General features: G+C 38.4%; 1 protein-coding gene across 2 annotated transcripts; it reads right to left on the bottom strand.

Annotated features, from left to right (window-relative positions):
* Positions 1-275: 275 nt before the first annotated feature.
* On the bottom strand, positions 276-27360 carry snx2 (sorting nexin 2). 2 transcript variants are annotated; one of them, XM_084946408.1, is made up of 16 exons: positions 27121-27360; positions 22580-22679; positions 22132-22292; positions 20234-20300; positions 19458-19501; positions 18977-19118; positions 17832-17910; positions 14803-14878; positions 12357-12470; positions 11559-11652; positions 11085-11290; positions 10519-10662; positions 5656-5667; positions 3674-3754; positions 3509-3580; positions 276-2920 (listed from the first exon to the last, which is right to left on the bottom strand). In XM_084946408.1, exons 1-16 carry the CDS (start codon positions 27217-27219, stop codon positions 2870-2872), a joined length of 1542 nt encoding a protein of 513 aa, XP_084802534.1. In that variant the 5' UTR covers positions 27220-27360; the 3' UTR covers positions 276-2869. The 2 variants fall into 2 exon arrangements, with proteins under 2 accessions (XP_084802534.1, XP_084802535.1); XM_084946409.1 differs by lacking the exon at positions 5656-5667 and having other exon boundaries at positions 27121-27359.

The following is a 27360-nucleotide window of genomic DNA, read 5'->3' as shown; positions in this document are numbered from 1 at the left end:
ATTTAAATATACTTATCTAAAGTCTTTAGGAAAAAAACACATGAAACACAAAAGCTCATAATAATGATACCCTTAATGTAATTTAATAATATATAATAATCTTACTGAATCAATTAACCTCAGTTTATTATCTGACCTATACTGTTTGTTATACAATCACAGCAGTAAGCTTTTACAAGCCTTACAATAAGTTAAAGCCTAGGTTTACTTTAAAAATGAAGATAAACTGATGCTTAACCAATCAGAAGATAAATAATTGAAACCCAGTCCAACCATGGATGAGATACATTCCTTTATTGTACTCAAACGTCTGCTCTGTCACACTTCAGGAATGTCACATCAAAACCAAAATGGCTTTAAAAAAAATCTCAGCAGATAAAGCATTTCATCATCAGTGAAAAAAAAAAAAAAAAAAAAAAAAAAACTAAACAAAAACTAAAATCAAATAAAAGTTCTCAACCATTGCACATCATTTGGTGGCAGGAAATGAGGAATAAAACATGAACAAAAGCACAACAATCAACATAGTTTTGTAGAATTTAAGACTGAGGAGTAATGTGGGCTGAGCACCAAAAGAAGAAAATTCAAAATCAAAAGTAATTCCAGTTTTACATTCTGCTTGTATCAAATAAGCTAAAATATCTGATTTGTAGATTTTATGACAGACATTGGATAGCAAAGTGTTCTTTGAATTCAACAAAAAATAAAATCAAGGTCATATTCTGCAGGATTTTTAAGTCGTCACCTTAATTAACAAAGAGTAAAAAATAAATCTCACAGTCTGAGGCTGATCTCTGGACGGACACCTACTCAGTCAGCTGACAAAGTCTCACCTCCACCAGGCCTGAAACTACTCAGACGCTCCGAACTCCAGATTTATTATCATTCCCTAAAGGAAATCCTTCATCTGTAATGAAGAGCTTGGAACACCACAAGCTTCCAAAACTCAGAAATACTAACAAGCAGTTTCTGATTGATTTAATCAGTTCTTGTTAATTTAAAACTCAAAACCTTAAAGTCTCCTCTCTGCGCTGAACATGAGCAGCAGGAAGAAAGCCACCAAGGCCCAGTTCACACTGAAGCTTCATAAGGTACTAATTAACCGCATATTAAGCATGATTTCACAGAGACAGAGAAAATCTGCCACAGAGGGGCATTCTCGCATTATCATTTATTCGTATAATGATTTCAAGTCGTAAGAAAATCAACATTCACATTTTTTTATGGCTACTAATGTTTCATTCGATATTGCAGCTCTTGTAGATTCACATTAGAATTGGGAGAAGCAAAAGAAAACTAATTTTCTCATCAGTTTGAATTAGTAAGTTGAAATTTTCAGATAATCTGAAATTTTGACTTATTTTGACTTATATTTTGGCGAAGAAATTTGGTAAATTTGTCATGAAAAGGTGGAAAATATTAAAAGAAGAAAGTGTTTTTTATGTCACAGTGTCCACTGAAGCGTATTAGTCTCTATTCATATTCAAAAGGGTTTCAAACTAACTGCCCAAAAAACTGTCTAAAAGTTTTTGTTCAGAAACTTCCATCCATAATTTCTCGAGAACAGCAATGAACCAAACCGGCATGTGAGAGTCTTCCTTCTCTGCTCTTGTTGGCTCAGAGAGGACAGAAACAGAAAATGTTGCCTTCACTTACGATCATACAGCAACAAAAACACAGGCTCTTGTTCTGAAAGGAATGAGAGGAAGTGAAAGAACAGGTGGCAGGAGGTAACAAGACACAATACACAAACACGATGCAGTCGGTCGTCCTTGATCACGTACTCTGGATCGGTTTCACAGCTCATGATCCAAACTCCAAAATAAAAGCACATATTCTGACTCAGCAGTTTGAACTGTTTAAAAAAAAAAAAAAATAGGTAAAAACTTCCTTCAGTAAAATAAACTGGTGACTTAAACTGGATGAAATTTAACTGGCGATAAGGTAAGCTGGGCATAGGGGTCCTGTTTGTTTTTCCCCACAGGTCACTGGGAATGGCAGATTAAAGTTGGAGGTGCAGAAATCCTAACATCCTTAACTGCCAGCACTCGTGGGTAGTAGAAGACCAGCAAAGAAATGAAATGTAAATATCTTCATTTAACTAAAGACACAATATTTCGGTTGAGAGGATCAAAACGCTTTCTTCAAAGAAACTGTTCTTATGAATTCCTTTTTTCAAAATTACCAATTTATTTTTCATTTATTTATTTAAGGGAATATCTTGTTTTATCAGTTCAAATCTCAAACATATGTGAATTACGTTCCACATTTTTAAGGTGGAAACATGCCTTCAAATGCTAAGCTTATGGAGAAAAAAAAAAACTTTCTTTAGTCAAAAGTTTGAATATTGATCATTATTGTGTAAAAAGCCCTTAAATAGCTTTCTGCAATCACCTTTTTCTTCATGCACAACGAGGAAAGACACAAAATCAACCAGAATGTTTAAAAAAAAAAAAAAGAAAAAAAAAAGAAAATTCACCAGGACCATAACCCGTACTGCGTTCACATTATTACGAAAACACGACTTTCCAACCCAAGAATCGCTCCCTGCAGATTTTAGACTTCATAAAAATGAATAAGGGAACTCAGAAATCAGTTTTGGTGTATCAGCATTCCTAAGGTATTATTCTAAATGTTCCAAAGCCTCAGTCGTGACATGAACGCAGCACAGCGGGGGGCGGGGGGGTTGAGGGGGGGCAGGAGTTAAACATCGTGAACTTTATCAGATTTCAGCTGATTTGCTGCCTCACTTCTCTTCTTTACTCTGAGCTTAATAAGGAGGAGCAGGAAGGACCCAGGAGGACATGTGCATTATGGGTAGTGTAGTTTGACCAGAGCCAGTCAGGACTGTCTGTGAGTAGATCGGATTCTATGAGATTGCCTTGGCTTCAGGTAAGAAAGCCTCCCAGTATTTTATCAGCTGAAAGAGGAAAAAAAGTGAAGAAATATTCAGTTAGGACACAAACATGAATTTTCTTTCATTTTTATGGAAAACTTGTTTTGTTTGTTCCATCCACACTATATGGAAGCCTGTAGGTGCCAGTTTTGTTGTTTTGGTTTTGGGTTGTAATTTCCTTACTTTTAACTGCATAACTGTTCCCAAAATAACAATTAAAATGGAGACAAGTGCTAAATATTTGTATAAAGCATATAACTATTTATATTCCAAATTAGAATCCATGTTTTTAATCTTTTTTTGTCAAATAAAAGGCACCAAAATTTATAGCTTGACATCAGTCCTCAGTACTCAGATATGCAATTTATTTTATCTTATATTCTAAATATGTAATTACCTTTTCTGAAAAAATGCAATTTTCAGACAGTTTTCACACAAAAAATATGTATCTTGCTCAAATGAAAATTAAACATTTTTTAATTTTCATATCAATACATGATATTTACAAAGTTTAACACAAAAGTTTTTTTTTTAATTTAAAGTTTATATTTAAAAGAGCGTTTCGAGAGTATTTTAGTTATGATGAAAAATGTCACTAATAGTTTTGTTTACCTGCTGTTGTGTCTGAACCAGAGACTCCAGGTATTTGATAATGATTGTTTTAAAGTCCTTCACTCTCTCTTTCTGTTAGAAAATGACATAAAAAGTATATTTATTTGCCCACCTCATTTCATCATTTAACAGTTCACCGATTCATATTCACATTCACCCACGCACCTCAAACCTGCTGACTTCTTTGCGGATGGTTTTGGAAATCTGCTCAAAATCTCTCTCACCCTGCTGGACCTTCCCTTCCAGCTGAAACACACATACATACAAAAAAGGGAAAAGGGAAAACTACATTTAGAATATTTCTGTAATTCTAAATTTCATTGTCATATTTTAGAAACATTACTGGTTATTAAGTGTTTAATGCCTTTCTGCAAAAGTGCAGCTTTAAACTACATCATAATTAGGATTGTTCTAGATGACTGATTTCACATGCCAGTTTAAATAAGAAAAAAACAATATGACAAGCCAATCGGTAATTACTGATGTTGTTACTGATAGTTTGAAGTTTACAGACATATTTTAACCAAAAAAAAATTCAGATTTGACTTATGTGCACCTGTAACTTGTATGTATCTTAAGCATGAAATTTGAAAATGCCCACTTTGTCTATTAAAACTCCTGCTGAAAAAGCTGGAACAGAAACAATGTTCTGAAGTAAATCCAACTGGGACTTGATTTGGAATGGGATCTATGATTTGGAATGGGATCTATGATTTGGAATGGGATCTATCACAGGAAAGGTTGTGAGCATATTTGACACATTGCAAATACCTGAACACTGATTATGTCAGTAACAGGTTCACCTACACGATATTTTTCATGCCAACATTTCTGCGCCCTAAATATAACAGGAAGAACTATTTAGTCGTACATAAACTAAAGTGTTGTATACAAACTAGTTTCCTTTGTGTTAATGTTTGTTGTTGTGATTCAGATACCAGCAAAGGTAAAAGGTGAGTTTAGTTAAAGTGAAGTAAAAAAAAAAAAAAAAAAAAAAAAAAAAGAATTAAGAACACAAAATAATGTTTAAATGAATGACTGACTGTGAAAATATATATTTTTTATATATATTTTTAAGCTAATACAGGAAACAAATTAATGTCATACTTTTATTTTTCATCCTGATCTTTGATCCGGTGCTCATAAAGAAGACTTTAGCATTTTATTTGTTTTCGTAAAGAGCTTAGACCTAAATCACATTTCCCTGTTAAGAACTGACTCAGCAGAGCTGACTTTTATACTTTACATGTTTTTTATTAAGGTTACTAATATTTAATTAACAGACAGTTGTAGTTCAGTAAGTCTTTAAAAAGGATAAAACAACAATGAAACTTAACTAAATTATTATGTGTTATGTGGTCATGGATAAAAAAAAAAAAAAAACTAAACTAAACAAGAAAACAAACTATGATGTAAGCTATGAGGATGCTCATAAAGACTTTGATTAGATCAGCGATTCCCAACCTTCCTGCCGGATGTACCCCTTAGATAAGGTCGCAAATATTCTCATTTAATTCAATTTAAACTGAATACTAACACCACTAATTATATAAAAGCCAGATTTCGATTATATTTTTCAGACAACTGAACAGTCAGTCTGTAATTCATAGCTTGCTTTCATATAAATAAGGCACTTTGTCCCAGCTAGCAGTGTTTATTTGAACAATTAATAAGGTACTTTTGGCTTTTTATTTGATTTAGCTACCATTTTTTACTGTATGCTTAACATTTAATCCACACTTAAGTTAGGCATTCTCAGTCTCAATAGCTGCAGATGGCTCAAATCACCAAAGCTAACCTGATCTGTGGTACAAGCGTGTCTGGTTGGGTATCACTAGACTACTCGATGTCACATGAAAGAGTTTGTCCATTCACTGAAAGTTTTGAGTCAACATTTGGTCCCAAAGAGAGAAACTTTAAACTGGTTCAAAACCTAATGGCTGTAAGAAAACTCTTCAGATTGACGGTCTGATTCATGTGACGGGCCATAACAGCAAAACAGAAAAAAAGGGTAACATGACAATATGCCACAAATGAATACTGATAAATATGAGAACTAAACAGCAAAGAGAAGCAACTCAAAGGTGTGAAGCAGGCGGTCGGGCAGGTGAACACAGAGATGGATGGACAGACAGGGCAGGTCCTACCTCCTCAATCTCCTGGTTGCAGGAAGGCATGGCAGGAAAAATGCAACAAAAGTTAAGAGGCAGGGAAAAAAATGCTCAGAGCTTCCAAAATCATAGAGGAAGATCCAGAGACATGAGCAAAAACACCGAGGAGAAATGCAGGCACTGAAAGGAAAGAGAATCCTCCCTCCAACACAAAATAAAAATGCTGAGCATGTCTTTACATAATTTATCAGCTTATGTCTAGTTAGATAGTTGCAGATTTAATTCAACACTTTAACCATTTTACTGTATTTTCATACGTCTCGCTCGTGATTTTATCTAATGTGACACATTCATTGGAAAATCTGAAGTATTTTATGGACTGAAATATTCAGATGGCTCTAAAACATAAATCTGTGTGTTCACTATGATGATGTTAGCCTAACTTAGCATAAAGACTGGAAGGAGGAGCAAAAGGTTCACTAATTAACATGTAATTTTAAAAATGTATTCAGTGTATAAAATATTTCTAATGTAATACAAAACAGCTTGATTGTTCAAGAAAACATCCATCCATCCACCAGACATTCACTAACATCCTAAATGTTTTTCTTTTAAATGCTTTGAATACTTGTAATGTCTTTTTTGCCAGTTTTTGTTGTACTGCTCCAGCAGGCAAATGGCCAAAATGACATCATCATAAAAGATCAGTAGCAAACATGATGACAAAAAGGTTTAAAATTTCCTGGAGACATTTCTGGCTTCTTCTAGATTAGCTTTTCATGACTCACAGTTTAAAATAATCTTCATCTTGGGGGGTGCATTGTGTTCCAGTGTACCCGCTAACTATCTGAAACAAGTTTTGGGCCCTCCCCTTTAAGGACACCCTTCCTTTAAACCAACTTTTGAACGACTGCCCCAAACAAACCAAAGGTCTGAACAGCAGGTTGGTGAGAGTTCTTTGTGCCCGAGATGACCGTATATGGGATATCTGCGCTCACTGACACCATTAAGAGCCAAGACAGATTCGAGCGGTCTGAAGCCTGAGCTTTTGCCTCACAGGGATTTTGCACATATACTGACCTCATTTGAAACTTGAGCATGCACCACTGTAACAGCATATATGTCTCAGAAAATAAGAAAAACATGTAGCCTCTCCATCTAGAAAGTTTTTCTGCTGAATAGGTAGCCAAATACTCTTGAAAAGGCCCATCCTAATTATTTTGTATGCAAACTAAATTAGTATAAAATATATCTCTCTATATAAATAACACGTTCGTAGAAATAAAGATGAAGTCTGGGATTTTAAGTTGTTGGAAGGAATGGTTTCCTTCCTGTTTTTCTCTGTTTTACAAGAAAAATAAGTGTTAAATTAAATGCATATCATTTTTAATGTACATGGGTTTGTGTAGATGGACTTGGTGAAGATGTCTGCAGACAGGTATAGACATGAGAGTACAGAGAGGAAGGATTTTGTCTCGACTATTTATGTAATCTGGTTACTTTATTCCCTAACTGTAGTTACTCAAAAAACAAACCAAAAATAATCTGATATAAAACTGGGGAAAAATAAAACAATCAGTAAGCACCACAACCTCAGAAGGGGCATTTTTAAAAGAGTAAAACCATCCTACAGAACTTAATTTAGACCCAAGTCCCTCTGGACCCTGTAGTGCAAACACAAGGAGAACAAGTGAGTTCCTTAAAAGGCTCTCGTACCACGGCTGGAAAAGATGAAGAGTGAGCGTCTTTCACCGAGAATAGTTTCTAAATATGAACCTTCTGATCTCATCTAGTGAAGAAAGGAAATCACCACCAAAAAGAATGAATCTATATATAATATAATTTTGTTTTAGCTGTAATGTGTTAAACATCACACAGGATGAAGACTTGTTTCTTATGAAACAACGTCAAGTTTCCTAAACTGAAGAAAGCCCTTAATCGAAAAATTTAAAAGTCTGTTAAAATATCCTGTTAATTTGGAAATTAACTAATTAATTATTTGGGGTTAATTAATAGTAATTGTGTGTCCCAAAAATTTTCCTTCATGCTCTTTTTTTCTTTACCTTTCAATAATAAGGATGAAATATTGTTAAGCATAAAAATGATCAAACCATTCATGCAACTCTTTAAAAAAAAAGACAAATTAATTAGAAAGAATAAAAGCTTTTTTAAAAAAAATGGGAATAAAATGACTCAGAAATGATCATTTGTGTTATAAGATAATAATTGAGTGTGGAAAAAAAAATGTGTTGGTGCAAAAAAAAAGATTAGATTATTTTAGAAAAAAAACTCAAGTGTCTCAACAGACTCCTGATTCACAGACTCTGATAGTTATTTCAGTGTGTTGCCCACAGGGGGCAGTGTGGGTTAAAAATCTGACTGTTCACCGAGGACTAGTCCACATCTCTGTGACAGAGGAAACTACAGCCCAAAATAACACCAATTATACATAATTTTCATAGCTGATTTTCCTCTACTGAGTCATACTGACATTAAATAGACTCCTGTATCATAGCACACTATTAATGTGGCCATAAATGTACAAGAAAGCTTTTATTGCTACATCCACTGTGCAACCTTTTTCCAGGCAAAGCTGTTTAAAGGCAAACTTAAACTTATGATGACATTCAGGTTTGAAGTTAATTCTGTGTGTTAGAATAAAGAAGCCAAGTGGAATATATTTAAAAAAAAAAAAAAATGCTGAAGGAGTGAGAGGAAGTAGAAGTGCAGTAAGAAATGTAGGTCAAAATTCACACACATTTGTCAGACTCTGTTTAGGTCAAACAGCATTCAGTTATGGATATAAAGACCCAGTCATGAGCTATTAAACCATAACCTCTGATATACTGCATTTCTTTTTGTGTGATTATTCATCTTGATCTGGAATATGGAGGTTCAGCTCCATCATAGCTTTAAAAACAACTTCCTTTCACTCTGACATTATATTAAAAAGAAAAACAATATGATTCACTTTGTGTTGACTGTTCACGACAGCTGTTGTTTTTAATGGATGGAGACCCATTAAGCTCCACAGTCAACTTCCTTCCTTATGTAATCTTTCAGAAATGTTTCTTCCACATCACTAATGCTGCAAGCATGGGCACAGAAAAACACACAAATTACCAAAAACTAATAGAAACTTAAAAAAACCCAAAAACAACATTTACCATTTAAAAAAGAAAAAAAAAAAAAAAAAGAAGGACATCCCTGATTTTAAGTTCTCTTTAAACGAAGCGCTGGGATTGGATAAAACAGATTTACCTAAAATCCAGCAGAGCGCAGTCAACATTTAACATGATGTGTGCAGCGGTGGTTGAGCAGCAGCGGTTCAGCAGCAGCAGCGTGCTGTAAAACTCTTTTTCTGGACTTTAGAAAAAGCTCGTGTGTGTTTTCTGTTGCCTGTTGTCAAAGCGTGAACCAAAACCCGACTCCTGACAGGCGGCAAAACTCTCGTCGGCTCCAAATAAATGTTGGTTGTAACTCTACTGCGATCTGTCCTCGTCTGCAGCTTCTGACAGCCTCCCCCACCTCACCCAAAAAACTCCCCCCTTTCTCCACCCAAAACCCCACATCTGACAGCTGCTCGGCTCTAATGCGCAGACCCCCCCCCCCCGACCGTCTGTTTGTGTGTGTGAGCTGAATCCTGACAGACAGCACGGAGGATGAATTTGTGTGGTGACAGCTTCAACAGACGCTCTAATAAAGTACTTTTCTGTTCTCTTCTGCTCTTGTTTGTCGTACCGAGTTCAAGTGAAGTCTGCGGACGAAAAGAACAAAATATTTTCACATGAATGAACCGTGAAGGTGCATTTATTCGACCTGACCGGGCATCCCATCAGAAACAAAACCACAGAGAGAGGAGAGTCGCTCCTGAACGACACCATATGTTTTTATCATACTCGGAAGGGTTTCAGAGTAAAAACCCAACCTTAGAAAGTAATTAGACGGGAATTTGGTCCAGGTGGAATAAAGATGGCAATTTGAGATCAGAGGAAAAAAAGCGAGCAATATAAATAAAATTTTAAAAAATTATGTGTGTCGTGTTTTCATTTTGGAAACTAGACAGAATTATTAGAGGGTGACGCATCAGAGGCCTTGACTGACAGCGAGGATGTTAAAACGACGCTCCTGTGCAGGCAGCTCACCAACTACAGAAAATAGAGCTAACAGCATCATAAAAGCTATCAGTCTTATAGCTTCAGGACCAGGTGTATTATCTTTTGGGAGAAGCTGGCTAATGATAAGGTGGTGCCAGGTAAGACAAAGAGGAATTTGGAAATCAAGCATTTCCTCTGAAATTTGGCTACAAGCGAGTGCCGCGTCTGAACCAAAAGCAGCAAGACCAACAGCTGGACGGCAATTAAGCGTTTGGCAAAGTGACAGAAAAACAAAGTAAACAAAACAGGTTGATTTAAAAGAAATAAAAAAGCCACATAAATTGCATAAATTGTAAGATTCCCCAAAACACAGCTGATCTAACTTTGACACAGAGTCTGCAACAGGTGGATGTTGCTTCTTTAACCCCCCAAACACAATGAATTGTCTTACTTTTTTAATATTATAACCAAATTCAGATTATTTGCTGAAAGTTCTAATATGTAAAGTAGAGTTGTGACACTAATGCACAAATTGTTGGGCTGTAAAAAAGTGCCTTTGTGTGGCAAAACAAAGATGTCAGATGACACGGTGTGGGTGTGCTTTCAAACTCTGAATTCCCATTTGTGATGGTCTGAAAATCATTGCATCAAAAAACAAAAACAAAAGCAACAGTTTTGATGACCAGATGAGCAAAAATATCAAAAATGGGATGATCCCATGTGTTCTAATGGGATATTTTGTCATTTCTATCATAGTAAATGTTATTTTTGGTGATGATGTTTCACAAAACGACCGTCTTACCTCTTTGATCTCGTCTTTGGCCTGCTGCAGTTTGTCTGGTTTGTTGGTGAACTGCAGTTTGGCTTCAGCTTCCCGTTTCTTCTGCAGCAACATCTGACTGTCCTGCCACTTCTGCCACGTCTTCATACGGTGATCAAACACACCCTGAGCAAACACACACACTTATTGTAATTTCTGTACTTAAAACCATCAAAAATTAACAAAAGCTCTCAAAAGAACATGAAGAAACAACTGCTGTGACCAACAAGTCTGTAATGTGAACTAGTCTAAAACCCATTTGTACCACAAGATGGCGCAGTGATGTAACCTTTATGCAGCCAGGTCATTAAGAACACATTCTTATTTGTAACGATGGAAAAAATGAAAAGCTTATTGAAGAAAATAAGCTAAAAAACAAACAAAAAAATGTTTCTTTCTATCATTTTATCCTCCATTTATCAGACATACAGTCTTGAGCTACATCTGGTCGCTCAGATGTAGTTCTACGCTTCTTAGGCAGCTCCAGCACGTCCTGATTAACCTCTCTTTCGTTTGTAGTGGGAACCTTCAGCAGTCGTGAGTGGTACCTTCACGGCGGTGAGCAGGCGGACGTAGTCACCCAGCAGCTCGGAGAAAAGGTAGAAGTCAGCGTTGGCCTGGTCCTGGTGCAGCTGATCGATCTTCTCCTCCACCTCAGCCAGCTGGGACAGAGCCCGAGACAGAGCTGTGTGGTCCTCGCTGTTCCCCAACATGGCCGCCGACTTGGCAAACTGCGCCGTGTTCACGGATAGCTCTGGAGGGGAGCGAGAGGAGGACTTTAAGAGTCAGCCACTTTACAGGGTCTCTACTCACAAGCAGAGGAAGAGTTCGGACATTTTATCAGAACTTTTATTTTTAACTTCTATGTTAAAAACTTTCAGGTGTTTGCTTGTTTTCTTTTGTTGGGCTTAATACAGTTTTCAGCCTCTGTCTTCTGATAGACTCAGGATAAGATTACATACGGAGAACAAAGAAGACAGTGTCAAAGAGAAGACATTTGTTTTGGTAAACACTAAGCGTACCTTTCCTGTGACAGACCAGAGACTCCACGCTGGTGTGAAGTTTCCTCAACTGAACGTCCAGATTCTCAAAATGCTGCTGCTTCTCCTCAAACCACTGACACAAACACAGACACACCCAGCCATTAAAACAGTCTTCATTTATCCAGTGTTCCCATCTGATTTTCATTCCTTACTGTTATCTTTCCTACTTTATTTCCCTTTTCTTGTCACTTTCACTTCTGCCCCCATTTCCAATTCTTTGCTCATCCAGCTGTTTCTTTCCTTCCTTATTTAATTTTCCTGCTTTGCTTTACATTCATTCTTTCCTTCCCCCAGCTCTGCCCCACTTCCAGATTTCTTTTGCGTTTCCTTACTTTATTTTTCTCAATCTTCTTTCTTTTTGTCCTTCCTGTCCCTCCTTAAGTTACTAGCTCACTACCATCTGTTTATACTTCCTTCTTTCTCCCTCCTCCATCTTTTCCCTATTCATTTCTACCCACACCTTGTATTTTAAAATGCATTTCTTTTATTATCACTTCCCATTTTGGTCTTCCTTATTTTCTTGTTTCCATCCCATCTTCCCTCCTTCTCATTTCACCCTTCTTAATCTTTTTTCATTCCTCATTTTCAGTAGTACCTCTCCACACTCTTTATTAGTCCTTATTCCCCCAGTCCAGTTTCTTTTTTCCTTCCTTCATTATCTTTTTCCTCTCTTTTCTGTCTTCCTTATATTCTCCCATCTTTCTGTACATCCTTCAGTCTCTCTATTCATCCCTCCTCCTTTCCTCCTTCGCCCCTTCCTCTCTATTCGTCACTCACAGCATCGGACTCGTTCATCTTGATGGTCATCTTGTTGACTGCATCTGCTGCCTTGTTGACCATTCGCAGAAGTCCGGCGCTGCTCAGAGCCTGAGTGCTGACAGCCCGCGGCAACTACACAACAAGCAAACAAACAAACAAACAAACAAACAAACAAACAAACTCGCTCAGGTTCTCATTACCTTTATATTTATTTGGCTCATTTCTTCATACATTTCAGCTTCTTCCTGCTTTCCGTTCGTCTCATCCTTACTGCATATGTTGCGTTTAATAGCCGTCTCTTTGATGTTGATTGTTTCCACCTTCCTGATCACTTTGTTCCTTGAGTTTTTTCCCCTGCTACTTTTCACTTCCTATTGTTTCTCGTTCTGGTTCCGTCTTTCGCTCCAAACATCTGTGGTCTTTTCTCCTTTCCTCTCTGATTGTCTTGTCTACCACATTTTAGCTACAAACAGGTTTAATGCAGCTTCTTTATGTGCTGATCGTCTTTTACGGCTACAAAAACCATCACAGAATCCTTTGCATCAGAATGAAAAAGCTGGGACACCCATTTGAAAACAGCCTCATTTTTCTTCATTCTGGAAAAGTTTACTTTTTCCGGACATACGGGGTTTTCCTGTGATGGTTTACTCCCCCCCCCCACTCCAATCTCATTTAGCAGGAGCGGCAGCAGCCGGAGGACGGCGGCGTCCCCGGGGCCCTCAGTTAAGGGGGGGACGAGGGTAAATGAGTTGAGGTGGGAGGTGAAAATAGCTTTCAATTGCAGCTCGGTGCCATTCACCCCCTCCCTCCACCTCTCCCTCCTCTGGTTGTGTTTCATTAAGCGGGCCAGACGGACCGACACGCTCGGTCAAGCGTCCGAGCAATTCACCTGTTAAATCTGTGACACAAAGCCATTTATTCTGGACCCAAAGACTGCAGCTGTATCACAACACAATCCCACCAACAGTCAGGTGGGTAGCAGGGGAGGAGAGGAGGGAGCGGGGCGGGGGTAGGATAGTTTGAATCCGATGTTGCAGAGGATTTAGTCGGAGTGGACAATAAAACAAGGAAACAGAAAACGCCGCAGACTGTTAAGCCCCAAGGCAGTTTTTGGAAAGCTCGGTTCTGGGCTTTGACCTGGTCGGGACATTTTGCCACTGTCCTCACAGGCTGAATCAAAATAGTACCCTGATCTTTCAACTATGGTCATCCTGTAGCTCTGCTTCTAGCAGGCCTATGGACATTCAGATAAACAACCTTTATGGGGAACTTGTTAGGCAAATTGTGGTGGCTCAATAGCACCCCCTACGGGTCATATTACTAATGACGCAAAAACAAAAATTTGGATTAATTAAATTACACACAAACAGTATAAAGAGGTGTGGACTGGGACAAGGCGGCCCACCATGATCGGTCGAAACAGTGCAGATGGCCCAGTTAAATATGCAAAACATATATAAATTATAACAAATGAAACTATATAAATAATACCATATGCATCCAAATTATGCACATGTTTTAATTTGTTTGATTATTGATGACTTCAGCCAATGAGAGTGAACTGGACCTCTGTACAGTGTTTGTGCTGTTGGTGGATTTTGTTGAGTGAAAGTATTCTATTATGTACTTGGCACTAATTAGCAGACATCTGTGTCTGTGTAATGCACCTGCACAGTGCATGGAAACAACTTGGTAACCAAGCTGGCTAATAGTGTGAGATAACCTTGAATTAAAATCAAGACTTCAAAATGAGACTTCAATAACCAGTTAGTGACATCACGGTGGCTAAAACCATCTTTTCTATACAGTCTATGTTTACTATTCTGCCGTCTCCAGCTTTAGAGTGATGCATCATAGAAATCCTTAAGCGCTGGATATCGATACTCAGCTCCAGCTACTCATAGAGTTTGCTGTACTAAAGGTTTTCTCTCAAATAAGGTTTAGTGTGGAAGTGCTCGCCGTTTTTAATGCATGAAATACCATCTCTTGTTTGTCTGGAAAGTAAATGGACAAACACTTGTGTGGAGAAATAAATTGATTTTTCAGCTCACCTGATTCAAAAGTTTCACCGCAAACAAACTGCATGTTATAACTGAACGTACTGCTCAGAGTTTTAACTCCGTTTTTAGCGTTAAAGTAAAAATTAAACTCCAGAAATAGAACAGACAAAAGCAGGAATGAGGTCTGACTCCAGGTTTGCAGGTTGTGTTGATTTTCTGCAGTGGAGCGTTGAAGCAGTTTCTAAATAATGATGCAGACTGGTGCCCACCGCTACATTCAAAAGACACTGGGCTGCAGGAAGTGCTGCTGTTAAAACTACATCAGTTCAGTAGGGAAAAGTGGAAGCGCAGAGATGTGATGATAATGAACAAGTTCGCTGAGGTTTGTCGGAAGTCCTGCCTGCACTGACTGACGCTGATGAGTCCAACATCTCCAAGCAAAAGGTGTAATTTTTCTTATTTACCTCTGAGCTCTCCAGGAATTGCAGAACGTCAGGATCCTTCAGCAGGATGGGATGCTTCACCGTTCTCATCAAATATCTGAAAACAAGAAGAAATATGAATCAGAAGATAAACTTTTCTTTTTATGAAGTTTAGTTTCCGGTGCCATCCCAGATGACATTGAGTAATCAGCTTCTTCTTTGACACGATTGGCTGGTGTTTAAACTCATTATTTTGCAATTCTCAGCTCTGTTTTTATACGTGACATTCAAGGAGCTCTAATTAAAGAAAAGCACTGCCTTATGCAATGAATTCAAAACAGACCACTGGAGTTTTACACATTTTCTGATCTGACCACTGCTGTGAAATACTTATATTTGATGATGCTCCTGATATTACAACTCTAAATCATGGGCAGCTTATAGGTCAAGAACTGGCAGGATCATCAAGCTTGCAACGTTTGCATTTCAGTCTGGATTTTGGAATATTGTCTTAAAAATTTATATTATAAGTCGGGGTTGTCACAGTATCAGACTTTTACTACAAATCACCGTTCCTAAAAGGGTAAAAGTTTAAAAGAAAAGCATCAACTGTCAATCAGACCAGTGACAAACTCATGTCAGGGAACAGTGGTGCATGTTTAAGGAGTCAGCTCAAATGCTCAGAAAGCAGGCGAGAGAGGAAGAGCAACAGCAGCAAGAAAAGGCAAGAAAATTTTAAATTAAGAATGAACACCTCAGCAGTCTCCGGAGCTTTATTCAACAATGTCACAGTACACCAACTCACTGAGTGGGTTCGTTCTGGGAAGTGAATCTTCCCTGTTGTGTGAGAGAAGCTGCAGCCGCCAGAGAAAAATAAATGATTTTAGTGATTATGGCTCTTCTTTAGTCATCTTTAAAGTGTGGCTGCAAACTTAAAGTCAGTTAAACTTAAGAGACATCAATCTGCCCCTCATTTGTTGCAAATGATAGTGACAACAGGTGTGCCGGAGAGGCAACAAGAAAACCCCCAGAAGGGGAACGGTTCTGCAGGTGGTGGGCACAGACTCTTATCCCTCCTGACAGGATTTTCTCTACTTTTGCTTTTTGCTAGTGTCCTTGTCATTACTGGTAGCTTGAGACGGGCCTGCCACCCATTCTGGTTTCTCATGTAGACCATCTTTTCATCTATTTGTTACACTTCTCGACTCTCTTATTAACTGATGCCACACCTGACCTTGAGAAATGTCTGATCCAATAATGCTAAACAGGCTTTACTTTTTCGGCACCACAGTACAAAGTCCATGTCATGTCCAACTGAGCCCATGTGAGACTAGCAAAGGTAACTGCCTGAGAACTCAGTGAGCTCTAGACGGGCAGCAGCCCTCACAGGGTGCTAATCTTTGGGCTCTGAAAGCAACACGAGTGCATGATTTAATGAGCTAAATTTATTCCACAAAGAGAGGTATTTAACATTTTCAGCACATCGACGATGGCTTCTATTCTGCCGTCGGACTCTTTAATCCTCCAAAAGTTTAAAATTCTGGAGACACCCCTCCACCTTCTCCCAGTTTCTGCCTAGATGTTAAAATCAATTCATTGTTGGTTTGGTGTTTGCACAGCATTTGCTTTTGGAGGGGAAAAAAGTGTTTTTCAAACAACGTATACTTGTTTTTAACTTTAAAAATTCTATTAATGTGATCTTATTAACTGTGTGTGTGTGTGTGTGTGTGTGTGTGTGTGTGTGTGTGTGTGTGTGTGTGTGTGTGTGTGTGTGTGTGTGTCCATCAGGGTGGAGTTCTGAGCAGCAGCTCTGAGCTCCATCAGCTGTCACTGGCTGACCTTCCTGTCAATCAAACGGCATCAGTAAATGGCAGCAGAATGTCAGCCCCACCCTACCCGTCCTCCCTCCACCTTACTGCTCAGCATTCAACATAACACACACAAACACACAAACAAACACAAAGATGGATGTTTTGATAATGATGCACCTAATATTTGTGGTTTAACCATCATTTATTTACAGTCTGAAAACACTAACGGCTGCATTCAGTTTAGCAGCTTAAGGTTCAGGCAAATTAAAAGTCTCCTGTGAAAAAGGCCTGATTTCCACTTTTGATACAACAGTTCTGCAGTTCTTTTTTTTTACATTTCCAAGTCATTTTCTTTCTATTTGTCTATCAGTAATCCCCCGTTTAAGGTAGCTCTGTTTCTATCACATTTTTAGACTTTTGAAACACCACACAGATTATAATTAAATACCTATTTCATCATCATTGTACATAACAATAACTCTGATATAAATAAAAAATTTAGCACATCTACCACAAATACAAAATATCCAGAAAGAGACTAAAAGCATCCACAAAAAAGTTGCAAATGTATTGAATTAACTTGATATTTCTGATACAGTCCCGATCAAATGTTTAAGACCACTTGAATAATGGCAAAAAAGTCATATTTTGCATGGTTGGGTTGTAACAAGATTCCAAGTAGAGCTCCAACATGCAACAAGAAGAAATGGGAGTGTGACAAAACATTTTTTTGAGCATGCAATTTATTGAAAATAACCCTTAAACTGAAACAGACTGATTTACGGCTGATCAAAGGTTTAGGACTGCATATCTTTAAGAGGTCAAATCAATGCAAAAATGTGGATTCATTTTCTCTCAGGTAGTCACACTGCATGACGTTCTGAAAAAAAAACAAAACTCTTTTTGAACATGGTCAGGTTGTTTAATAATTTAATCTATATTTATCCTCAAATATTCTTGACTTTCTAACACATTAAAAAACACAAAAAAAGGAAAACAAACAGCTTTTAGCAGCTGATGTGCATTTTTAGACCTCCATTAGTGTTTGAGAACATCAGAGATAATTGATCTAAAACTGCTCCCAACGTTACACCATCACCGCATGATGATGATACAATGCAAATGTGGGCTGTGATGATTTATATTTCCCAGTAATCTGATTTCTATAGATAATAAACCAGAAAATGCTCGCTAGCAGGTCACTCATCACACACAAACACTCATTTTTCATGTTACATGTCTGAGGACAATCTTTCATACCTCTCGAGTGCTGACCTTCTCTTCTCTACAAACTCATTGGATGACTGGTCCTCCTTCCCCACCTTCACCTTTGTCATCCCTGCACAAGAGGAGAAGCTCATTAACATACCTGAATAACAAACAGGTTAAGGACGGGACATTTACATGAACACATGCATGCATATGTTATCAGTTTTCTCACAGCCTCCTCATGCTTGTAGTCTTTTCCTCTCTGACATTAATATTGTTTTTCAGTGTATTAATTAAAAATTAAAAACATGTAAGTGAATATTTTGCATTAATACATGAAATTTCCTGTAAACATTATACATATTAAACTTTATATATTAATAACATTATGACAACAAATTACTATTTATTTAAAGTAATATCTTTATATATTAATAGCAGTGTTATGGACCACATGCTCTTTCGTGTGCTCATTATACAGATCTACTGTCCTTCGCAAAATTAAATGGTTGGCTAGCTAGATGCATTTAAGGATATTTAAATACAGATAATCATGCTCCAGGCAGCACAGACACATTTGTGTGTCTAGTGGTTCAGGGTACAGTTCACAGGGCGTTCCCTGACAGTTAATTTGGGGCTTTATCTCAGTGCAGTTTAACTCTGGGCAGCCCACATTATCTGGATACAAACCCTCTGACAGGTGTGACAGAAAAGCATTGTTAAGTATAGACACTTTGGACAGTGTCATAATTGTGCCACTGTAAATTGCCAAAATAGATTTGAAATGAACCAATCCAGAAGCGGTTAAAGAGCAGACCTTCAACTTCAAGTCACGTGGCTGGAATTTCAGACATTCGTATTGACAGAGCTGTATTTTCAGGGGTTCAAGGTAAATTCAATAAATCATAGATTGGTTTCTTTTCACATAATAAGTTAAAATTGTTACACTTTTCAAACATTTGTGGACTTCACTGTAAATGGTTGGTGAGGAGGACCCAAATGCTCTGTTCTTAGTGAGGCTGAGGGATGAGTATCACGTCCCAGTGCTGTGACTAATGACTGATTTGCTTCATCTGTGCAGGTCTTAGATTGCAGTTAAAATGAAATTAATGAAGAGATTTTTTTTATTTTTTTGCAGATACTAAAATCTGCCCAGGAGTCGAGCAGGTGCAGCATGTCGCGCTGCATTTACTCACCTACGATGCTTTTCTCCGGTGCAGGGGGGACGATGTAGCCTATGTGCAGGTACTTGGAGGCCAGTTTACTGTGCAGACCCAGAAAGTCACTGAAACGCCTTTTTACAGCAAACTCATTTCGCTTAAACAAGGACATGGAGGTCTGAACGAGCGACATAAAAGGAAAGACAGAGAACGATAAATTATGAGTAGAAGAAAACAACATCTGAAATATAAGTTTGGCAGGCCTCTAAAGCTTTCAGCCATCGCTGCTTTTAGGAAGAGTTAATTTAATGAATACATTTTGTAAAAATATAATTGGATTTTTTGATTAGTAAAATGTTTTTCTCCTAGCTAAAGATAACTGAACATTAAAGCAATGTTTAAAAAGAGAATGATAAGTCCCCCTTGCTATACCACCTTTATGTTAGAAATATAAATTACAAAAATAAATGTTAAACAAAAATCAACATTATATGAATATGTTGTATAATAATCTCACCTTGGTCGTCACTTTGTAGGCCATATATGCATTCATCCCATCACCTGGAACACACACAGAAAGCTGATTCACACTAAAATAATTACTCTAATTTACTCAATTTCATCACTAGTATTTACACAAACCAGTGAAACACACACCCACACACACACACACACACACACACACACACACACACACACACACACACACACACACACACACACACACACACACACAGTTTCACTCTTAAAGAAGTAATTATACACCAAGAAAAATATCTGACTGATGTAACAGGAATACATTCTGATCAGATGCCAGACTAGTTAAACTGGTTTCATGTGTTTCCTTGCGGTGATAGACGAGCATCAGCAATTTACTGTTTAATGTTCCTTGTTTGACCTTTATATTTATTTAAAGGGACTGTGCCTGTTGAATAACTAATGACAGAGTTTGTTCAGGGCTCTAGCAGGGCTGCAAAGCTCCAGTGCTAATGCTTAGTGAAATAATTTCCTGCATGATGACCAAGATTGTGATTAAGCAGACTGTTGGTGTCTACTCTGCATTTTTCTTCATCTCTCAATTTGTGGTGGAAGCTGATGAAAACAGAAGAAGCCGATGTGAAACGGAGGAGAGGAAATGCAACAGAGTAACAGGGGGCTGATGGGAAATGTAGGCATAGTGAGTGAGAGAACCGTCTCGTAATGCTGACACTAAAATCAGTTGCATTTCTGGCTCTGAGAAGCATCTCGGAGATCTTTGCGTGGATATGTCATGATGTGAAGCCATGTACTCACCAACTTTCTCTGGGTCAGACACCGATATGTGAATGTCAAAAGAATCTCCGCCCTCCTCTTCTTCAATCTACAGAAAATAGGAGCAAAACGTTTCCCAATTTTATTCCTGCAGGGAAATTGTGTTAGTGTCTGACATCAGCACAACAGCAAGATGAATATTTAATCAAGACGAATATTTAATCAAGACAACAGGGAAAAAATGCACTTTGTATATTTAGCAACTGATGTCCTTTAGCTACTAACCGATAATATTACAATAGAAATGTGAATCAAATCGAAAGTTATAAAGTGTAATCTGAGACTTTTTCAAAACATTTCTGATTAATTTATTTTTTAGACTCCACTTAACACTCAGAAGTATATGTGTGAACAATTCCCCATTCAGCAGGGATTTTTTTACTTTCTGCCAAATACTTTTTCTAAATAAATGCATGTTTTCTTTAAGAAAGGATGAAAAACTAAACAAAAAAGTATTACACCTTCCAAAACAGAAGGATTGCAAGCTGACCAATAAATGTAAGTTTTGAAACAATGATTCCTATTTTAATTTTTAGCACCTTTCATGCAAAGTAACCCAAGTGGTTTACAGATAAAGAAAATAACAATACAATAAAACATTAAAATCCTCACCATCCAAACTTCTAATACTGCTCAAAATGCAATTAAAATACAACAAGGAGGCCATTCCACACTTCAGTGCCATTAAATTCAAGAGTAAGGCAGTATAATCAAAGAGGCATTGTTGGTACATAAACTGAAAGGCAACTGCTGACAAAGGGAAGCTCCTACTTCATTGAAGGCTTTATAAGCGAGTAACTGGAGTTCGAAGTATAGCAGGATTTTGAATTAACGCCAACCGTCAGCATTCTTAAGGTGTCAAGTACAAAGTGAGCTGCAGTAACCTAAGTCACTTGTAAAAGCATGCGTCAGCATTTCAGCAACACTGGAGTTAAAAATTGTCTCATGTTTCGAAGTAATTTTTGTCACCGTATTAAAATGTCTAATAAAATTCAGGTCAGAGTCTAAAATTGTTACCAGATCTGGATCTTGTGCTTTCAGACAGAGCAGCTGCTTCAGTCTCTGTCTTTCTGGTATTTTAATTCCACATGTAAGACCTCTCTTTATGTTCATGACGTTATAAAACATTTTTACGTATGCAAGCAGCAGAAATATCTGACAATATTATACGTAATAATGTTGCTGAACACATACAATGAAAAGAGAAAAGGACCGAGAATACTTCCTTGAGGAACACCATATTCAGTGTCACATTAACCTGCGAAACTAGTCAGGCTCTACACCACATATCACAATATTTATATGGATTTCTCCAGCACTTATAGTCATCTCGATATGCCAAAAAGATGCAATTTAAATTTGTCAAAGTAAAATAATTTAAATCTGTGCTAAACCTCTGACAGTCTACCAACCCACTGAGAGTATACCTGCCTCTTGCCATAAAACAGTTATTAAATCTGGTAGTTATTGCACACAATTTGGAAATCCTTTGTTGAGATAACAAAGAAACATTCAAGAAGTTAAAGGACCAGCGGGCGATTATAATTTGATGATAAAAAATGTATTAAAATGAGCCTTTCAGAAAATGCATTCGCTCTAGAACAAAGAAACAAATTTATAAGAAGAAGAAAATAGAATATAATTATGTTACAATAATAGAAGAATAATAATAGAATAAAATTATGTCACAGATGTTATAATGTTTTTGTTCTTTTAAGTCTCAAACTCATGAGACTGAAATGAATCTAAATTAAAATAAATTGTAGGAACTAAATTTTTGCTCCAATTTGAAAATACACAAATACACAAGCACTTTGTTTAAGAAAGACTTTAGAGGAACTGCTATTAGAGTATTAAAAGCCAGTTTTGAGTGGCGTTACCTCATCGAATGAGGAGTGTGTGAACATGTCGTCGTGGGTGTGGCCAATGCGAGGGGTGATGACGGACGTGGGAGGGGTGATGGGGGTGATGGCGGGCGATGGGCCATCGGACAGCAGAACGTCTCTCTCTGGACTGTCCAACGAAACCTCCTCTGTCGCTTCTATAACACCACAGAGACATAACAGGAAGTCACTGAGACTGTGTGATTCAGGCTTCATACTTCCAATGACTCATCTGTTTTGACTCTAATGGAACCATAATTTACTAAATGAATATCATTCTGTATTCAGCAAGACGGGAATCCAGCTCATCAAAAGCTCATCGGGAACAACTTTATTGAGGTCACAGACGATGAACAGTGAGGTCCTTTTTGCATAGATTTCTGTCCTTCTCTTTGTAGTCACTGGAGTTTAATTTTAATGTGAAAGTGAGTTTGTGGATTCCTACCTGCAAACAGATCCTCTGGATCGTCATCAAAGAGCGAGTCTTGCTTGGGTCCATTTGAGTTGGTGCTGATGTCCTCAGCAGCTAAACTGGCTGGTTGGGACTGCACATTAACACAGATGCAAAAAAGTGTGAGATCTTCTGCAACAAGGAACGAAGGAGCTTTGAACTGATGATAAATTATATCAAGTACTAATTCTGTGCACAATGACATCTTATTATGCAGAGATTTGAATTATTTACCATTTCATGCCTTGCTTCCTTTTGTCACCTATTGATTTTGGAAGACTGAGAATCTATCATTGATATTTCAGTTAAATAAATACTTTATTAATACCCAAGTCTGGAGAGCTTTCTGTATTGCAAAGACAAAAAAGTAGAAAAAAAAAGTAGTTTAAAATGTCTCGAAGTAGCATAACAAAACTGTTTTGTCTGCTTTCTTCTTCTCCACTTCTACAATCAGACTTCATATTAACTCATAAGAACCCAGGGTCACACGTGTGTCATCGCCTCTTCACACATCGAAGAAAGTTCCTGTTAAAGTTCCAACTTTGACTGTCCCGAAGTTTTCCTGACAATAAAAATGGGTCTGGGCTCTAATGGGTTAATATGTATCTGTTAAAAGGTGACTGATGCAGGCACAGCAGAAATTTCAACAGCCTACATCTGTGTAGCAGAAACCACTGAATTCCTCTTAAAACTGAAGCTGGAGTGTGCACTTTACTCCACATTGTTTCACTTCCAGCAAACTTCTGAACTCCACAGAGCCTTAGCGTCATTTTCACGTCACAGCAGACTGACTCAAATTTAAATTCTTTCCTGCCAGCGCGTAAGAAAAGTGGAAGGAGAGCAGCTGCCACATCTGCACAGAAGCTGTGCAGACTCAACATATTCTACAGAAGAAGCAAGACAAAGAGAAAAAAGAAAGGTTCCAGCAGTGTGTGTCATCCATCCTGCTGAACCACAGGACTTCCTGCCTGGGCCAGCTGCTCCACAAACACTGAAGGTAAAACTGATCGATCAGCAGCACCAACAAAGGCTGAACAGGCTGCCTCCTCCAGAGAAACAAGAGACTTCAAAGATTAGAAATGACTCGTGCCTCACTACAGACATCACAAGGACTTCAGAGAAATGGGATACACCATCACTGAATCTGATATCTTGGATTCTGCAAATACTGAGTACTGATTTGATAGCAGTGTCAAATTAATAAGCTCTATTCCTCACAGTGATGAACTGACTGGCGGTCATTTCTTTATGTGGTCATCAGCTTTCCATCCCTCTTTTGTTCTACTCAAGAACCATTTACCTGCACGCAACCAGAGCGTGCTCAAACGTGATTGTTCAGACAAGAAGAAGACACCAACAATCCTGACTACAGACTCTACATATTCATATGCAGTCTTCTGACACTTCCGTTGCTTTTTCAGGGAAGAAGAAAGTGATTCTCAGTGACCTAAACACACTCCTTCCCAGCATAAACTGTCAACTGCACAGTTGACAGTTTATGAATCACTTGTGTAGAGTGTGTCGCAACTTTATTGCTTTAGGAGTGGAGATTATTTTATGTGCAGGTTTCCAAGTTTAACGCCTGATCTCTAACACGCTGATGACATGACTAGAGAAAAGGTTCAGATTAATTAGGTTTAATTGAGGCACTGTTGCCTCACAGCAAGAAGATCCAGAGTTCGACTCCCCCTCGAGGGTCTACCTAGCCTCTCGGCCTGTGGTAGCTGGGATAGGCTCCAGGCGCCCCACAAAGTTGGATTGGTAGTTTAATCAAATGCCAATGTGGGCGACAACATCGAGCTGTCTCTGTGAGGGCTGTTCTGATTGGCTGGTTATTTGGGTGGCAGATGGAGCTTTCTCTGGTCAGTGTGGTGGTAAAATACTGAATGAACCACAACTGTACAAACTGAGAACTCAGCTGGACTCCCAGAAAGAGAGAAAAGGGAAGAACGAACGAAGGAGAGTTTTTAGCTGAGAGGACAGAAAGAGGAGAGTGTGGAGGCAGGAGGAGGAAATGAGTGATGATAACGAGGAGCTTCCTCCCTCCTTACTCAGCAAGCAAAGAGGGGTCAGAGGAAACACCGCACGCACACAAACACAGCAGAGCAGCTGCTTCCATTCAACAACTAGTGTTTCAAACTTGCACAGTTCAAACAAAACTGTGAGGCTTTAAACAAACTTTGAGGAAAATCACAGGAAATTGATGGATAATTCATGAAAACAAAACTAACCACTGATCTGGACCCTGAATTAAAATCAAATGTGAAACTTACAAAAAATATGACTCAAATGTAATCGTTAAAGGGCCTCAATTTACTAGAAACTACAAGAAAACAGAACAGCAAAACCAGCAGCACAAAAACGTGAAAATTATTGTTTCAATCAACATCTTTCTAAAACTAAAACCAAGTGTAACCAGGGGTGGGTTTTCTGAAGAACTGTCAGACTGGATCGCAGTCGTTTAAGGAAGGGGGAAATGATAATAGGAGGAAACACATAGTGGATTATGATCAGAAACACACAAGAGAGAATATGCTTCACCTTCCTGCAAACCAAAAACAAAAGAGGGAAAGAGGAGGAGTTAAAACTTTAGTGGTCACTCTGTCAGTTTACTAGTCCTTCTGAAGAAACGTGTGGGCCATGAAACTGTACCCAGGCTGCTAAGATGGGAAGTGCAGAAGTGCATCACACACACACACACACACACACACACACACACACACACACACTGAAGAGTGCTGTTGTGACACTCAAGAAAGGCAATCATCACCGGGAAGAAAAACCAGAGTGCTGACATGACAAAAAGAGGCCTGTTTAAGAGAACCTGTGTGTGTGTGTGTGTGTTTGCACTTTTCTGCTGCAGGCTGGTAACTTTGTTTCCGATTTGAGGTTCCAACACTATGAAAAGCTCCTGTTTTTCTATATGCAAATTCTTTAACATTGTTTGTAATTTGTTTTATTTACTTCTTAATCATAGAACAAGAGAATATAAATTGCTCCTTCATTCGTTTTTCTGCACATGCCTGTTTCTATTTAGGCTGAAACATGCAATCGGGTTGGTCAAAAATGGTCAGAAAGGACAAAGACGGTATAAAGAACACATCAACAAATGTAAAAGCTGAAAAAAAGCTCTCTCATGCATGCAGCAACCTCTGGGAACAGGAGGTGCCAAAATCTATAATTCCTCAAAGGGCCACTTGGCGCTTGTCAATACCCAACTTTTTCCCCCCCATGATCATGAAGTTAATAAGGGCACGGCCACTTTCACTGACACAAGAAGCTTTAGCTAACTGAACTGGACCTCTCGATCAAGTTGATGCTGGTGACCTCTTGGGCATTTTTATGCAATTATCTGAAACATAATATGGTCTGTTGTGTGGCACACACACAGGAAGCTTTTGCTTCAGTTTAAGCTAACCAAGCTTCATACTGTTAGCTGGTATCTTGCACGTCACCCTCTCATCCAAATACGTCCACTTGTGCCTCCAAAAACCTGACATGGTTGTGGCCAAAATGCAAAAAGTGAGGCTTCAAAATGGCAAGGTCACACATGATGCCATCTTTCATTTACAGTCTATGCTTTTAATGCCATTACAAATGTTTGTGCTGCAGCTTTGTTGAGCTCCCTTTAAAAACAAACATTTTAACACTAAAAAGAAAATTAAATGATTCTGTTTTCAAACAAATCTAGTCAACACCAAAACACAGAAATGTTCAGCTTGCTGTCATGTACTGTATCCAACCTTTAAGTCTAAGAAGCTGCAGACAGCAAATATTTGACAGTAATTACTCTCTGGATATTCCACTGATCAAACAAAAGGCTGGAATAATGACCACTAATGCAATCTAAATCTTATCAAAGCCAAGCCCTATACAACAAACTCGTTCAGCATTAGTAAAACTGCCGTTTTACATATTATTACTCAACATTTTGACCTTGATATTTCTTCTTCTTTTGTTTGTTTTGAGTATCTTCGGTGTCCCTTCACTTTGTCAAAAAACTATAATCTGCCTGCTGGATTTTCTGGGCTGCTTTCACCAGTATATTTACATAATTTTGACAAATAATAATTTCAAACTTTAACCACTGTCTTTAATCAGCTCAGATACACAAACACAAAGAAACAAAGAAACTTTAATCTGCTAAACTATTGTTTTTCCGTTTTTCCCAATCCGCCTTGAATGTATCATTTACACCTGTGTGTCTGTCACCTGACTGCAAGCAAACACACCTCCATTGCGCTTTTTCTCAGCCCAAATAGACCTTATCGGCTCCTGTAACAGTGGCTTAGAAGGCCACCGTTTGGTGTATGAACACCCCGCATTTTTAGCCGTTTTCCTGAATGATGACAGTGCAAAGATGTATGCAATAGAAGCCTCCACGCACGCCAAACTTCATTCAAAAATTAAGCGATTTTAAGGTGTCCAGCCTGCCTGCTGCCCCTCCTCTAAGTTTCCATCTGTTGTCAGCTGGAGGCATCACGCCCTGCCTGCCACAGCTCCCCTTCGGCCTCCCCTCATCACCTCCTCCTCACCTCCTGTGTTGTGGCCGGCTCCGGGAACAGTTCCTCCCCGTCCTCCAGCTCATGGAAGTCGGTCTGCTCCGGTGGAGCGTCCCTGGCTGTATCCGCCATATCCGTCTTCTGTTTCTGCAGTTTATTGTGGTGATGATGGCTAGCAGCTAGCTAACAGACACACACACAGCCCTAAAACAGTCGACTGACAGGGCGAGAGGAGGAGGAGCGGGGAGTCAGGAGGTTTTCCCAGTTCGTCAT

The sequence above is a fragment of the Perissodus microlepis genome, chromosome 12 (assembly GCF_051167445.1).
Source record: "Perissodus microlepis isolate ML-2025 ecotype Zambia chromosome 12, ASM5116744v1, whole genome shotgun sequence".
NCBI classification, from domain to species: Eukaryota; Metazoa; Chordata; class Actinopteri; order Cichliformes; family Cichlidae; genus Perissodus; species Perissodus microlepis.
The sequence above is the reverse complement of the archived record's forward strand: the minus strand, read 5'-3'. Positions and strand labels throughout refer to the sequence as shown.

Bases quoted from the DNA above. Each gene is read 5' to 3' on its own strand.
- snx2 (XM_084946408.1), bottom strand. From the start codon at position 27,219: ATGGCGGATACAGCCAGGGACGCTCCACCGGAGCAGACCGACTTCCAT. The intron at 10,663-11,084 runs GTACCACTCACG...GTGTTTGCTCAG, and splicing joins GCCTGCTCACCGCCGTGAAG to GGTGTGTTTGATCACCGTAT. The intron at 2,921-3,508 runs GTAAACAAAACT...TTCCTCTTTCAG, and splicing joins TGGTTCAGACACAACAGCAG to CTGATAAAATACTGGGAGGC.